This window comes from Fusarium musae, chromosome 2 (genome assembly GCF_019915245.1).
Source record: "Fusarium musae strain F31 chromosome 2, whole genome shotgun sequence".
Taxonomy (NCBI): domain Eukaryota; kingdom Fungi; phylum Ascomycota; class Sordariomycetes; order Hypocreales; family Nectriaceae; genus Fusarium; species Fusarium musae.
Genome location: NC_058388.1, coordinates 4,089,531 through 4,105,808, shown reverse-complemented (window position 1 = coordinate 4,105,808; position 16,278 = coordinate 4,089,531). Strand labels below are relative to the sequence as shown.

At 50.0% G+C, this 16,278-nt stretch overlaps 4 protein-coding genes across 4 annotated transcripts; all 4 read right to left on the bottom strand.

Moving 5' to 3' along the window:
• Positions 1-243: 243 nt before the first annotated feature.
• Positions 244-946, bottom strand: J7337_003158 (uncharacterized protein; the record flags this gene model as incomplete). Its single annotated transcript, XM_044820876.1, has 3 exons — positions 244-439; positions 522-667; positions 758-946. The coding sequence occupies 3 exons, from the start codon at positions 944-946 to the stop codon at positions 244-246; spliced, it is 531 nt and encodes a 176-aa protein (XP_044685176.1).
• Positions 947-1,421: 475 nt separating this feature from the next.
• Positions 1,422-6,528, bottom strand: J7337_003157 (uncharacterized protein; the record flags this gene model as incomplete). Its single annotated transcript, XM_044820875.1, has 7 exons — positions 1,422-1,582; positions 1,635-1,849; positions 1,898-1,971; positions 2,022-5,871; positions 5,925-6,114; positions 6,175-6,307; positions 6,394-6,528. The coding sequence occupies 7 exons, from the start codon at positions 6,526-6,528 to the stop codon at positions 1,422-1,424; spliced, it is 4,758 nt and encodes a 1,585-aa protein (XP_044685175.1).
• Positions 6,529-8,945: 2,417 nt separating this feature from the next.
• On the bottom strand, positions 8,946-10,678 carry SER33 (D-3-phosphoglycerate dehydrogenase 2; the record flags this gene model as incomplete). Its single annotated transcript, XM_044820874.1, has 5 exons — positions 8,946-8,974; positions 9,031-9,214; positions 9,271-9,380; positions 9,433-10,220; positions 10,368-10,678. The coding sequence occupies 5 exons, from the start codon at positions 10,676-10,678 to the stop codon at positions 8,946-8,948; spliced, it is 1,422 nt and encodes a 473-aa protein (XP_044685174.1).
• Positions 10,679-13,002: 2,324 nt separating this feature from the next.
• On the bottom strand, positions 13,003-14,544 carry J7337_003155 (uncharacterized protein; the record flags this gene model as incomplete). The annotated part of the gene is made up of 5 exons (XM_044820873.1): positions 13,003-13,053; positions 13,120-13,445; positions 13,511-14,245; positions 14,304-14,383; positions 14,498-14,544. The coding sequence occupies 5 exons, from the start codon at positions 14,542-14,544 to the stop codon at positions 13,003-13,005; spliced, it is 1,239 nt and encodes a 412-aa protein (XP_044685173.1).
• Positions 14,545-16,278: the final 1,734 nt, after the last annotated feature.

Sequence of the window (16,278 nt, the reverse complement as noted above, 5' to 3'; positions counted from 1 at the left end):
TAATCGAGCTGAACAGTAGGCTCCCCACTATGACTGTGATTGTTTGCCCATCAAAATATGCACTTACTCGGCACGGAACCACCAGTAGAACGATTCATGTCAATTCATAGCCTGCCCTAGGCTTGCATCTAAAAATCTATTTTGACCAACCGAGTCCACGCTTCAAAATATCCCAAGCCAAAGACTTTTTATAGTAACCCCCTGTAGCAAATACATCCCTTTTATGTTGCCTCTGAAGTTTGGTTATTCCTTGTCGTTATCCTTCTTCCACTGATCAAGCCAAGCCACTATACGATCAACGTTTGTGTCCATCTCATCGGATGTGTTGCTTGTCAGTTCAATAACAATCTCCTCGTCGAAAGCCTCATGAGCCTCTTGGAGGAGAACTTCCATGATTTCAGAATCAATATTTTCTTGAAGCTTGGACTCGGGGTAGTTTCTGAAATACAGAGTCAGTAAATGGATGTTTCTCTGCTCCAGGCCAGAACGAAATGACAAGAGCTATGTAATGAGCAACATACCTTGTGATAAGACGATCGTAGTGCGTCGATGAGTCAACTCGAAGCACAACAACCAGATCTATCCAGCTCTTGGGGAACAGATCACAGGCGTGCCAGTCAATAATGCATCCACCAGCCTTGACATCGTCCTCAATAGCATCTAGTAACTGTAATGATATCAGCACAAATTCTCATCATCTACTCCAGAACTTGTGTTCATCCCCAAAATCAGTTCTGACCACGTGAGAGTCTCATACCTTGTCCTCATCCACAATAAAGCTGTGAAACTCATCGCTCCAACCCTCATGGCATTCCTTGTCCTTCACAACTTGGTTCACTGAAAGATGGCGCAGTCCAGTTCGCTCCGCGAGAGCCTCACAATGAGTCGTCTTTCCGACACCGGGAGTGCCCGTAATGATGATATTAGGTAGTTTTCGTGTGGTCATTTTGGCTGCTTTGTCGTTTCTATACAAGGTTGCAGAGATTGATGAGTTCTTCAGGTTGGGTAACCTTCAGAGTGCTGCTATGCAGAAAAATTCCATGCAACTAAAGAGGCGACAGATTCGATAATTGCATCACCATAAACCAACAGTCACAGATGATAATATCTCCAATGGCACTTAAGTAGTGAATAAATAACCACGATATCGCTTCGTACTCTCATCTCTCGGACTCTCCAATACAGCCGTATCTCATCTTACAAAATAGAGTCGAGTATAAATATCCTTCCTCACCGGCTTGCGGAGAGGTGAAATATGTTCTCGCTCAGTATACATGATGCCGTCCAGATTCAAGGAGAATACCCTTCTCCCCTCAGATCTGTTTTCAGTTACACGCCGCCATTAGAAAATTCGACATCAAACACCCTGGAAATGCGGCTTCTATCCCTTGTGTGCGTTCGAAATGCCTTATCATTATCCCCTACGACTCTGTTTCCACCTCATCAACGCCGGCCAGCTCATGATGTTGTGGCTGCCCGTCTTCGTAATCTTCGCCATCAGTATAGTCGAACTTCTCTTGCTGTGCAATGGCTTGTGCCGACACGATCTCGGCTAGCCTCTTGAGACGAGGAGTCTGGAGCCCTGAGATAAAGTCAGCTTACAATACCTGTGGTAGTTCGTTCATGTTACTTACAAGAAGGAGTATAAGTCTCGAGTGCGGTAATGACTCGAGGCTCGGCAATCTCGTAAGGACCACTGTCGTCCATATCGACGGCTTGTAGGAGAAGAACATCGCTCTTCTCCGTCACGCGCGAGGCAACAGCCTTCATGATCTCGCCATTGATAGGCTGCTCGTAATCGGCAACCAAGTATTGGTTGAGCAGCTTCTGGATCTGGTTTGGCGATAGCCTACAATAATTAGTATGCGAGTTAGACCAGATGGACATCACTACTTACATCCAGCAGATGTCCTGAATGATTTCTATGTCATTCAGGGTGGCCTTCTTGAGTTGAAGAAGCTTGGTTGCTTGCTATAGAGTTGTTAGTGTTGTCTTTGACATCGCGAGTACGTAAAACTTACCATCAGATGCTCTAGCTGGAGCGTACCCTCGGGCATGTCGTGGCTCTTGCACCACTCCTCGATACGGGTGATGTTGTAGTTGATCTGAAGGCCACGCTTCCATGAGAGGAAGTTTCGTCGCATGAGCAAGTCATTGAACGCTGTCACACCCACCAACCGCAGAAGCTCAGTGATGGTCTGTGTAATAATGGAATCCTCCAGGTAGTAGGCCTTCATGGCACGGAAGACGCTGTTCAGCAAGCTGAGCAGGTTGTCCATGCTGTAAGCGGGGGTTGAGTTCGACTGCAGGAGCTTGCCCAGGAATCGGCTGCTTTCGTTGGTAACAAAACCAGGGAGAGACTGGGACTCGATGATGGCGGGAATAATCATCTTATGCAACTTCTTCTTCAACACCTTCATCCAAGTGTGGTAGATGTTAAACTCCAAGCTCTCAAGATCGTGCTTGACGATCTCCAGAAGACGATCGTACTCATAATTGTCCGACTTCTGAGCCTCATACCAGTCCTCGGCGAGGAATACAAACGACAACATCTCGTGGACGTTTGACAGCCAGAAGGCGCCGGGGTTGATGGCCTCGTCGCCGTCGTGCTGCATCACCTCCTGTTGGATGGACTGCATAACGTTGGCCAAGAAACGTTCCGACTCCTTCACAAAGCCATTGTTCCACATCTCTGATGTAACCAAGTTGATGAGATATGAAGGGAAGAGCACCTCCTTGTCCGAAGGAGGAGGGGTGCTGCTGGGTGAGGGGATCTTGAGGTTTCGGATCAATCCCATTGTTACCTCCTCATTGAGGCCATCCTCGTCCGCAAGAAGCGTCTCAAGTTCCATCTCGATATTATCAACGCCAGGTAGGAAGGTCGAGCCAGAAAGGTTCTGACGATGCGCCGTGCCAGTAACAGCCATGGAAACCGGCCGAGGGTTATAAGTACCGCTAAAGCGATCAAGCTCCCGTGGTTCCGCACCGGCACTCCGACGCTTAGGCTTCTTGGACGAGACGAGGTTGATGAGACCTGAAGGTGCTGCAGCTGCAGGCGTGGTACCGTTGGCAAGCTCTCCGTTGATGGGGGCATTCCTTCGAGCCAGCTCGAGGGCATCCCGCAGAGACTCCAACTCCTGTCTGAGACTCATGTTGTCCTTCTCGTGTTGCGTGCTTGACCTTCTGGCTGTCTCCAACTCTGAATTTGTGGCTCGCAAAGATTCCCTGAGTTCTCTCTCTTCCTCTTGCATCCTCTTGATGTTGGCCGTTGACTCGTCGAAGGCAATCTGGAGCTTCTTCATCTCGTCTTCCATAGCTTGTAGGCGAGCGACCGCAATACCTGCTTGGTTGGCTTCTGTCTGGAGCTCCTTGGTTCGCGCCTCGAGGTCGTTGTGTCGCTTCTTCCACGATTTGATCTGTCCTTCGTAGTTTTCCACTTGCGAAGCCAGACCCTTGTTCTTCTCCTTCATTGAGCCCAAAGACTGTGTCAATTCAACGACCTTGTTTTCGAGCTTGTAAGAAATCTGCTTCAAGTCACGAGCCTCCTCACGAATCTTCTTATAGTCCTTTCGAGCACTTCTTCCGCGCCACAAGCTCTGGATGAGGACAACCTTGTTGCGGTATTGTCTCCAGGCTCGCAATTGCCTTCGTGATCTCCAAGAACGCTGGATCTTGAGGGCAGCATTGCCGAGGCGTTCCTCCATAATGTTCTTTCGTCGAAGATATCCCTTGGCGGCAGACTCGAAGAGAACCATATCTTTCCGGATTTGTTGATAGGCCTTGCGTTGCTTAGATCCCTTCCAGACTCGCTGGATGGTAGTGGCAGCCCTGATAGTGCGAAGCTCCTGGACCTGTTTCCTGGCCTTCCATGACCTGATAGCAGACTGAGTCATAACAATGGCCTCGCGCGCGTCAAGATAGCGTCGTCGGTAGTATTTGGCTCTCAAGTTCTTCTGGATCATGATGGCACAGTCGTTGAGTCGAGTTGTGCGGAGATTCTCCAGGAAAGCAAGCATACCAGCTCGGAAGAAAATCTTGGTGAGACCAAGCTGATACTTGTCCATACCCTTGCTGCTACTTGTTCCAAGAGCCTTCTTAAGGATAGCATCGGCCATCTCGCGAATTTCTGAAGTCCACTGATCAGACTTCACAAGCATGTAGTAACGAAGGGCAAACTCCTCATATGTCCAACGAGTAGGGTAACCAGCACAACTAATGCGAACCGTCTCGAGGACACCACAAGCACGAAGCTGGCTAAGAACCATGGGTCCCTCAAACTTCCATGCCTCCTTGGCCTCATTAGGCTTGATACATCGGATGTAGTGGACATCAGTATTGTTGATAGTGCTCATAAGCTCGATGAGCGAAGATCGGAAAATGCCTCCCAAAGTGGGCTTTCTGTTGACAGCTACGCCGATCTTCCTACCAGCGGCGGGCTTAACGGAGCTGGAGCTTGATGAGGCGGCATCCTTTTCTCGTACAGCTGAGGCAGCGTCAAGAACAGTCTTCAAGAACTCGTTACTTGTGGCACGCAGGACAGCCATGTGCTCGTCAGGGACGGTATCTCGGTTCTTCTCAATGAAGCCCTCGGATTCGTAGGTAACGTCAATGGCATAATGGCAAACGGTGAAAGCAGACTTGCCAAAACGAGGCTTCTTGTAGAACTTGTGCTTGTCGGGAGTAAAGTTGTGGTGAAGCTTAGTAACGAACTGCTCATCAGAACCCATGGGGAGACGAGACTCTTCGTCAAGCAGAGACAGAATACCCATACGACCCTCAATCAAGTCGATACAAGGCTGATTATCAGAGAAGTCGATGAAGGTCCAGTCAATCTCTTCCCTGAGGTATTCCTCCTGCTCCAGCTTGAAGACGTGCTGGTTGAATTCCTGCTGGAGCTTTTCGTTGGCATAGTTAATACAGAACTGTTCGAAAGAGTTCTTGGCGAAATGCTCGAAACCATAAATATCCAAAACACCAATAAAGGAGACAACTCTGTTCAACACTTCCTCAGCAGCCAAACTATGGTTGATGATATCGACAAGCCAGTCGAACAAGCTTGAGTAGATGAACTTGGCAACGGAATCTCGAACGACAATGGCCTGCGCTTGGCTGAGATTGGAGGTGATCTTCTCGCCACGGGTAACGAGCTGCTTCTTGACGATCCATCGGGCGAACTCCTCGGCCTTGACACCGAGAATGGCACAAGCACGCTCCAAAGACGGTTCGTTGGGGGCCAAAACACTATCGTTGCGCGATGCAGTGATCTTTACGTTTCCGAGATGCAGAAGACCAGCCAGCAGCTTGAAGATGTCAGCCTGCTGGGCATCTGTGACACCAATTGTTGACAGAGACTTCTTGGTGGCCTCGAACTCGGCCTTGTCGTCCACACCGTCGATTGTTGGGCAGTTTCCTTGGTTCAGGTACTCGAACTCCTCGATAGGTAGCAGGTTAAGCTCCTCGCGCTGTTGCTCCGATGCACCAGCGACAAGCTGGTAGAAAATGTGGTAGTTTCGCTCCTTGAGGGGCTGGAAAACCAATCGAGAACGCTCGAGAAGGTATGTCCTGATCTTGGCACCGATAATATTTGTGTGCTCGTCAAACATAATCTCAATGTACTTTCCGAATCGTGACGAGTTATCGTTTCGGGTGGTCTTGGCGTTACCGAACGCTTCCATGATAGGGTTAGTCGCGAGGATCTGCTCTTCCGTCTCACTCATGGACTCGGCTCCTCGTTTGGAGCGTCCACCAGGGTTGTCGGGCGACTCTCTGGTAGCGAAGTATCGCATGATGTACTTGGCACTGACAGTCTTGCCAGCTCCAGACTCTCCGGAGACAACTACTGTCTGGTTCTTCTTGTCGCGAACCATGTCCCTGAGCCTCAAGTCAGTATGAAGTTGGGTTGGCATGTGAAAGTGTATGCTTACATGAAGGCCTCTTCAGCAATAGCGAACAAGTGGGGAGCTTGTGTCGCTCGCTGTCTTCCAGCATAAACCTGTACCATGCCGGGAACGTAAAGCGAATCGACTCGTGCGAAAGGGTTGGTGGCAATGAGGACGATACCACTGTAGGTGTAGATCTCCTTTTGCAAGTATCGTAATCGAATTGCCTGAAGAACTACAGGGTATCAGCACTATTGTCCAAATACCACGGAAAGTAATCTTGTGTTTGACATACCAGCAGGTTCGTTAAGATGGGACAAATTTGTAAGATCGTCGCTGGCTTCGAGCATTGTCGGGTTCATCAGAGGGGGGAGAGACGGGTCGTTACCGCTCTGTAGGGCCTCCGCCGTGACCTCGATATCTTTGGTCTATATGAGACACATCCTGTCAGTTTCGTGATCCCAGACAGAGAGCGCCAATGGCATCATTGAACGCATTTAAAGGCAAAACTCACGTCGCCATTCTCAAGCTGAAAGGTCAGCTTGACTTTGGACCCATCAACGGTCTTGTTGATGAGCTCCGAAGCAACCCAGCCCTCAGCAGTGTCTGGCTGCCAGGCTCTTGTGCCAACCTCGTAGGCCGATGCCATGATGGCGATATGACCGGGCGCAAGGCCGGTATGTGAAGCAACAGGAGGTGAATGCGACTATGTCGAAGCGGTATCGGCGAATATTGTGCTAAGGGGCTGAATGGCGGTAGGAAGCAGACATTCGCCAGCAGCTGTTGGTATATGAAGCAACGGGGCCTGCCGGGGAAAGATTGTGGTCGTCAAAACGCCGCTGATGACAAAGGCAACAAGGCGTTATGCGATCTTGGATCGTTGAAAGTGTGCGGTCGAACGGTTGTTGGATGCTTTGCGCAAATCGTCCAACTTTTGGGTACACCGGTGCCCCGTAATCCAAAGTACGGTGGGTGAAAGTGGGCGGTAGAAAAGGACCCTGAACTTGAAAAGGGCGGGAGAAACGAGCTTTGTACAACTCTTCCTCTCACTTCCCACACAAGGACACAAAGGACTCGCCGACAAAAAAGAGGTCGAGCAAGATTAAGTGATCGCACAAGGCAAAAGGAAAATACCTTGAAGAGCAGGTCAAAAGTTATGGATGCGGTCGGTGATGCCAGCACGCGTTTTGCTCCTGATTGAAAGGGCCGGATGGACACTGCAGCCGCACGGGGCACGCACGTTGGAGGTCGAGGAACAGGGGGGGCGGGGCATTCGCTGTTAGACCATTGCAGTACCTATGGGCCCAGCCATTGGTATTCTTTCAGTGCATCACCACCATCGAAATACCAATCAAGATCGTTTTAAGTACCTCAAACTCTACGACGCCCACCCAGCCTTTCAGTTCCTGGAAGCTCCTGGCTTCAGAAGAATTAGGGGCTCTCTCTACCCGCGAGCCAATGAGGGGCCGACCCGTCCGCGTCTTCGACCTTGTCTTGTCTTCCTTGGGATCTGGGGTGAGAAACAAGCGAAGGACAAATGCGTGCATTTTCCTAGAGAAAGCTCTTGGAATTGAGTCGACACTGTGTCATGCTCTACCATGTCACGGAACTGGACATGAACATATATCAGCCTGTGGTGAGACTGTGACTGTCACTGAGGACAGATACAAAGGAATTATTGGAGTTCGTTCGTTGGAGCTAACGCTCAAAAAATGTTACGCCGCAGGCCCCTTAATTGACATTTGACGATCAAACGCTCCGAGATCGAAATCGCACTGTCTTGATACAACTTCACCAACTGTATTTGCAGTAACAGTCACAAAAGCTGTGCGTATGGGGATATGTAGTTACCGGACACAATGCGTATGTACTCCTAGAATACTTGAAGTTTCACATGGTGCTCTGAAAGACAGAGATCACAATCCCTTGGTTCGTTAGAGTCAACATACCAATCATCATGAACCAATTCTCTCAGACTTTACTAGTCAATTTACAAGCCCAAATATGAAACCCGCCGGTGACACTGATGAACAAGGCCCGATCCTCCAAAAAGGAGATGCCAATTCCAAAAAATACTGGGGAATTCTTGAACCCGAGTAGCCAATTAATATATCCCCACCATAACCCCAAGACTAGGAACTGAGTCCATCAAGGACATTAGGACATTTTTGAAGGATCAGCGAGGTACAATCGTAAAAGCCAGGCAGCTCGGAGGAGCTTGTTCGCCGAGGGTATCACAGAATCAACCTCGAATTCCGAAGGTACATAATCTTCTTCAGGTCCGGACTTAGGTCTCGGTAACCACACGGCGATGCAAATGCATCTCATATCCCCAACATTTTATTATCGACAAGCCATCCATAGTTTGACGTCAAGCAGCTCTGCAGCTTACGCCAACAGTTAACGAACTCTATGCATGCTTATCTCAGCCCTTACGTGGAACTGAAGTTAGTCTACAGAGTACTCCGTACAGAGAGAGGTACATAAAGGTCAACAAAGTGATGGTCTATGGGTCCCCCTCGGGGTCCCCCTCTCGATTCGCACCGGATTGATCCTATTTTGGTATTCTAAGTTGCGTTGAAGCTCAAATGTTTCTGTTCGTTGAATTCATCCATGCCATATTACTCCATACAGTGCCACCGACTAGCCCAACCAGTCGGTTTGCGAGCTTTTACCTTAACTTAATCAAGCACCAGCCGCAAAAACCAACCCCCTTTTGATTTGATCCACGCTCAAGAATGGAGTACGTACCCATATCTGGCGTTTCCGACTCTTCTTGCATCATCCGTAGCAAAACCTCCTCCAGCCACGATCGTCAAGTCGCGTCATGGAGATTTGAATTGCTCATGCCTTCATTGACCTTAGTCAATGCATCAATGCGTCAACCGCGTCCGGGAATCAAGGACCGGATCAAAACGAACGGGCCGCCCCCTTTATTTCCCCCTTCTCCATGCATTCAAAGTCCCGTGCGGTTGTTGGTCGCATCGCGTTTCTTTTTACTGAGTTGTGGTAGTTCAAGGGTAAGGGTTGAACCTCACGACCACCGAGTGGTCCATGCCTCTTTTCTTAGTACAGGATACGGGTCATGATGCGAGCTGTGCGCGAACTGTCAGTTTATGGCATTGAGCTTGTCTCACTTGACTCGATTTACCGCTAAGAGCCTCGAGGCTGTCGTAGATATCCTTAATCTGTTCATACTTGATACTGCTAATATCGGCCATGAGGTAGGCGTTGTCGCCTCTGCTGTCGGAAATCTGCTTGTCGACGTTGTGGTCGCCGAGAATCTCGTTGACCTTTCGGAGCACACCAGGAACGTTTCGGTGAATGAAGATGACCTATGATTTTGTATCAGTATTGAGTATGTCAAATTCGGGTTTCGGCATAGACTTACGCGAGCGGTGTCGGGCTCGTCGGAAGTCAGCGAACGGAGCTGGACCTCGGGGATGTTGACACTGCCCAGAGTGATACCCTGGTTGATGTAGCGAACCAGAGCCTCGCTGACTATTTGGGTGTTAGTGATAAGTTCAACGTGATGTTCTAGGTTTGCACCTACCCTCGATACCAATGGCGCGCTGAGCCTCCTCGGTGCTACCACCGATGTGAGGTGTCAGGATAAGGTTCCTCAAGCTTCGGAGATCCTCGCCCCAGGCGTTGAGGTCGTTGGTGAAGTAGTCACCGTTGGCAGCGGGCTCGGCGGGGAAAACATCAAGAGCAGCGCCAGCAACCTTGCCAGCACGGCTAGCCTTGATGAGAGCGGGAATGTCGACAACGCTACCACGGCTGGCGTTGATCAAGTAGGCACCAGTTTTCATCTGCTCGAACTGGGGAGTAGAGATCATGTTGCGTGTCTCGGGGAGATCAGGGACGTGGAGGGTGACAAAGTCAGCCTCACCCAAGAGCTTCTCAAGTGTAGGAACCTGGTTGGCAGTTCCCAGAGCCATCAGGGTAACAACATCGTAGTAGATGACGTTCATACCCATAGCCTCAGCGAGGACGGACAACTGAGAACCAATGTGACCGTAGCCAACAATACCCAGAGTCTTGCCTCGAATCTCCCAGCACTTGGAGCTGACCTTGTTCCAGGTGCCTCGGTGCATCTCGTTGGATCGATCGCCAAGCTGACGGGCAAGAACGATGATCTCGGCGATGACCAACTCAGCGACACTGCGCGAGTTGGCGAAGGGGGAGTTGAAGACGGCGATACCATTCTTGGCGGCGAACTCGAGGTCGACCTGGTTGGTGCCGATACAGAAGCAACCGATGACGAGGAGGTTCTCGGCCTGTCGCAGGACCTTCTCGGTGAGCTTTGTCTTTGAGCGAATACCGATGACTTGGACGTCACTATGATCACCATTTGTTAGTATTCATGGTGGGGTGCTTGGAGCTCATGGACGAGGGGCATTTGTGAACCCTTCGATGGAGGGGCATTGCACAACTTCACAAAAAAAAAAAAAGTTGAGGGATGGCGGGGTATTTTTGCAAACTCACCGAATCTTCTCAATGAGCTGGTCCTCGGGGAGGGAGGTCTTGAGGGCCTCGACCTGGTAGCCCTGGGCCTTCAGGATCTCCTGACCGGTGACATTGACGTTCTCGAGAAGTAGAATCTTGATATCCTTGGTGTTGAAAGGCTTCAAGTTTTTGGGCGCGCCACGGTTAGGGAGGTTGGCGGTCCAGCTGGGAGGAGAGTGGAAAGAAGCGAGCGGCGAGGTGGCCACGTTCTTATCCCAGCTGTGAGAGACCTCGCCGCGCTGAGCAGCAGCAGAGAGGTTGCTGGCGATGTTTTGAGGAGCAGGCGCCATGATGAAATGTGTCGATGGTCGCGGTCGGTGTGGTGTTGTTGGAGAAGGGTGGAGGGGTTGTAAAACAGCGGGGAGTTTGGATACGGAGGGAGCAATTGGAGAGCTAGGTAAGATCGTTTAATTGTGAACAGAGGAGGTATCAAAGAATTGCCCGCTGTCTAGGAAAGGATGAGATTATGGTGTGTTGGGAATTAGAATACTAGGAAGAAACTCGGACGATCAGGAGGGGAGTCAATTGGTTTTATGATGCCACCAAAATCTACGTATGAGCTGGACTCGGTTACCTATGATGAGATGACTCCAGTCTAACCAGTGCTGACAATTCAGGTCGCGACGGGCCGGATGCAGCACCAGAATTCAGGCAAATGAACGTCTACCGACTTCCGCAAACTGACTCACCCTGGGTATTTGATGCCATCACTGCCGAATCAGAGGGCAACTACAAGTAAATAGAGCATTCGCTCGGTGTACCCTTGCGGCTCTTAGTCGCATTTACACGACCTACATGAACGTGGGAGTGGGAACATTGCGGACGTGACACCTTTGGCATAGGAAAACTTTTTACGTACATTAGTCCGCTGTCGGCCACGAAAGAGCTGGCTCTGTATCCTTGGACCATTTATAACAAAGAAAACGAGGTCCAGGCCGAATATACCCTTCGGCGTTTTGGACTACCACGCCGCTAACAATATACTCAGCCCTGGACAGGACCACTTAAAAAAAACTTATGCTGTGACAGTGGTTGTCTGCTCACTTTGGCCCTTGACCGAGACCGGAAATGCCACCATGCCGTCACGCAATGGCGTCAATCTCTGCATCTCCCGGCGCCCGATTGCTAGGGATAGGTACAGCTGTGTGTTGCCGCTTCTAGCAGTCCCGCTGGCGGAGGTGATTCCATTCGGTGTACGGCATAGTCGGAGGATATGCAGGCCGGCGCGGGATGCAGCGGAGCTGAGCGGCGGATGGACAGACGGACGGACGTTTAACTATTAGTTTCATCCGTCAATTCAACTGTTGACATTTCATCTTCTGTCAGTGTATCTTGAAGCCATATGAAGTCTTGATAATTGGTCCCGGATGCGATCCAGTTGGGGTTTGTTAGTTAGCTATCGGATGAAGCACCTTGTCCACTGATACCCAACTTAGGGGAGGAAAGAAAACTCAAGACCTCGATCCTAAGTGAGAAAAAGACTTGGGTAACTTGGTATAAGTGTAGGATGTAGGCTTAGAATACCTTTACGGAGTTTGTCTTGACATATGATATCAAGGTCTAATGTTTTCTTGCTCCGCGAGGCCTACCCTATATGCTGCCATTGTTCTATAAAATTCCAGTCTATATCTTTCAAAGGGCTAGACAGGGTTGGGAAAGTCATATTAATGATAGTCTTTTACTTAATAGTTACTCAATAAGCACCGTGCTTTGGAAGATACATGATGGAAACATTGTGGAGGCCTGAGTACTCTGAGCAATAACGCAAGACATCAACGACGAATGTAGGATATATCTATCATAGTCAACGCAACTGTAAACAACATGACTCGCCATACTGTGACGTACATGCATGTCCCTGGGGTCACAACTGAGACATTGTCGTCGTGGCGTCGGCTCCAAACATGTCTTGCATTTCCGTGGTGGTAATAACGATCTCACCGCATTTCGATAGACACAAGTATGCAGCCACTACGTCAAAACACAGTAAACAAAGACCAAGACAAACAAACAAAAGTACACAGACAAAGCCGGTAATATTACTGCAACAACATACAAATTATTGCATCATGGCAGAATCATTCTCTATATATTATGCACCTGGTAAAACCCTTGCACCCTTCCCTGCCCTGTAAGAACCATCCCTTCTGTCACTACCTTACATCCATGCCAGGAACAAAAATCAGCGTTATTTGCAAAAAAACAAAACACAAGACAGAGAACCCCTGAAAACGAAGTAAGAGAAAAAGGCTGCAAAAAAGAGGAGGGCAACATAATAATCGCGCGGGGCCGACTTGTGCCCTCTGGCTGTGTGTCTGTCTATCAACGTGGTTTCCAGTCCCAGAGTTTGCCTGCAAAAACCATAGGTTTTGTTTCTTGCAAACGATGCCTATCAAATGACGATGCTACCTTTTTTGTTCTGAAAAACGGCACCGGCTGGAACGCCGACCTGTTTCAACCGCTTCCCAATTCTGTAGCCTTTTTCTTCCCGTCGTTCACCGCCCACCCTTTTTCTTCCGAGTAGGTCGGTGACTTAGATGAAATCCTTCAACCCGATAAAAGTCAATCATGTCATGAGTGAGAATATGCGTTACGTCGCGCTCTATCGCGCCGCTCAGCTCTGTTTGCACTCAGCAGCCTCCTGCTTGGGCTTGCCAGACTCATCCTAAAGATAAAAGTTAGTTTAGTCCGAAAGATCAACAAAGGGTTTGTTTGCTGCGAGGTAACGTACGTCGTCGTCAGACTCCTCCTCGTCATCGTTCTCCTCGCTCAGGTCGTCCTCGTCCTCATCATCATCGTCGTCGAAATCGGCACCATCAAGCTCATCGTCCGAGATCTCCTCGAAAGCCAGAGCCTCACCGGTGAACCAGTCGATGGCGCGGGGGATGAGCTTCTCCTTGATGTCCTCACCGAGCTGGTAGTCGAGCTCGAGGCGCTCCTCGATGTCGGACTCGGCATCATCGTCATCGTCTTCGGTGGGAGCCTTGGGTGGCGAGAAGAAGTTGAAGAATGACTCGGTAGGAACGGTCTTCTTGACAATTCGGGTCTGCTTTGTGTCTAGAGTTGGGTTAGTCGCTAGGCTCAAAGAACAAAGGGGATCAACCCCCAAAACCATGGCTTACTCTTGTTTCGCTGCTTCTTGCTCTCGACTCGGACAGTCAAGTCCTTGCCAGGCAACCACTCAATCTTGTCACCCTCAGCGTGGTCGTAGATGAAGTCACCACCGTAGCCACTCTCGTTCTGGTAGTAGTATGTCTTGGTGATGGTGGTGTTCTTGAAGAAATCGTTGGGGGCAAACTCGAAGATGAGACGGAAACCAGGCTTGTCAAGGTACTCCATGCGGATGTCAGTGAGGTGCTTGAGAGCAGCCTCATCACGGTCAGTGATCATCTCAGCGAGTGAGATCTGGTTCTTCATGGCAGAGAGCCAGAACTCAGGGATACCGGAAACGTTGTCGGGGACATCGGACTTCTGCTCAGACTTGGCAGCATCCTCAGTCTCGGGCTCATCGTCCTCCTCACCGGCCTTGATCTCCTCCTCAGTAGGCTCAGTCTTTCCGTTGATAATGGCGGAACGCTTCTCGTAGAGAGGAGAGAACTTGGCGAAGTACTTCTTCTCGAGCTGGAGAACCTCTTCTTGGAACTCAGCCTCGAGCTTGGAGTGGTCCTTCTGGATACCCTTAAGACCAGCGACACGTCGGCGGACGGGAGCGGGCAGGGACTCGATGTAGCCCGAAGATTGGCCCACGAGGGAGCCGAGGCGACCTTGAATCATCTGGATAAGCTTGGGGTTTTGGGCGAAAACTGAAGCCGCCGCGGCACGGTCCAGATCCTCTACAGCGGGGTTAGACAGTGATCCTGGTGTATAAGGGATTGGTCCACGACAAGTCATGAAAAACCAAAAAGAGATACTCACCCTCCTTGATACTAGCAACGCCCGGCTGTTGAGCGTGGGAAGAGATGGGAGCAGCAGTTGCGGGTGTGTTCTGAGGCGTACTGGTCGAAGGTGGGGTAGTTAGCATCGTGGATCGTGAAGCGGCGGGCAAGCAAAGAAACAAACAATCAAGGGCAGAAGATTGATATTGCAAGGTAAGGAAGGAAATAACTTACGGAGCCACGGCGTCCTGAGCACGCTTTCCACGAATGGGCTCGGCCATTTTGTCTGATAATGAAAGATCCGAATAGGCGCTTGTGATAAACGTCTTTTGGGGACGAGGTGAGGTTGAGAGGAGAGGGATGAAAGGAAGTTGAGAAAGCAGCGGCCGTTGACGTTTGCTAAATTCTGGTGGGGGGCGATAAGTCTGAAAAAATTTGGGCACTGGGCTTGTACCTACAAAACAGAGCGAGCGAGCGAGACGGGAGTGAGAGAGACGGAGAAGAGAGAGGGCGGTAGGTAAAGGTAGCCCAGACTAGTAGTACTATGGAGGTTCCCCTCGGTCGGTCCAGTCTCCTCTCTCACTTTTTGAACTTGTTGGGCCGCCCACCAAGCACCAAGCTCAACTGGTCGATCGCCTAACTAAAAAAAAAAAAATTACCTGCCCAGCCCAGCCCAGCCCAGCCAAACTGTGTGAGAGGATCCAATGGGTCCCCCTCTCTCCTCTGGGCGGGCTCTAGGTACCTAATAGCTTTGAGTGTGGAGGCGCTGTGAGAGAGCGGAGAAGTGAGACAACAGAAACCCAAGGGAGCCTGGGGAGTGGAGGAGACCTACAGACAGCCACAGTAACACAGTGCATCTCCGAACGTGTTCACACGAGGCCACACAACTGCAATATGCATGTACCTTTGTTTCCATCCTGTGGCGTCGCACAGGGATTGGATGCGTGATTCTCTCCGACTCATCCATTCGCAGTACAAGGGAAGCACTCGCCACAATCTAGACGGATTCCAGAACACAACACTCTCTGATCCCTTGCCCATCAAAGTAACCCTTCCCCTTCAGTCACCGGCCCTTCTTCTTTCAGTCATAAAGGTTCTGGAATGGTGGCGCGCCCCAGGCTCAAACCAGGAACAACGACGACATATCGACGACATGCTGTTCCTGATAATGAAAGAAAGGGCTGAATAACTGTTGTGCCTTGGGCTTCTTTTTGTTGACTAGATACACCCGGCCTCGCCCGAAAGGGAACACTCGGGTCTGATGGCTCATGGCATGGCTCCTACATTTATAGCAAGGTACATACATAATCTCGGGGAACCGCTTCAAAGTTACATGTTACATCGAAGAGCATGAATCAAGCGAGGCCAACCCTACAATATCTACTGATAATAGTTCGCTTGCTGGACATGTAGGTACCCAACCATCAAAAAGCAAAGGGCCACGGATGGATCCTCCGAAAGAGTCCTGGAGCAAGAACATACCCCTTTGGTTCGGATAGAAGGGTTGAAGGACAAGCATATCCAACAACTCAACTGATGGTATCTCTCTGCCTACATACGCGTGATAGAACGTGGCTCGCACGCACTGTGATGGGCCCTGCACGATTGGCTGCAGCTTTGGTGAATCTCCGATACCAACAAGTCGAGGGATGCGTCACGAATCGCGCGCGCCCTTGTATCGTGAAGGAGGAGCGGATTGTTTATGCAGCATCCTATTCGCCCACCACTTCTTTGTCTGTTGACAATAGATAAATAAAAAAGCGGTCGTCAAAATGGTCAAACAAGGAAGCGGATGGCATTCACAACTAGATGCTATAGGTGGACAGCAACCCCAGACCCAGCCAAATTCTTTGCCGAGGAACCTTGCTCATAAAGCACCACAATCAGGAAACAATTTGACGTGGCCCTCGAGTCAACATGCTGGCCAATCCTGTAGTCCTATGGACATCCTAAGTTGAGCCAGTGCATGTCATCACCAAACTTTCAGAATTATTGACGTTACGGCCTGAACCATC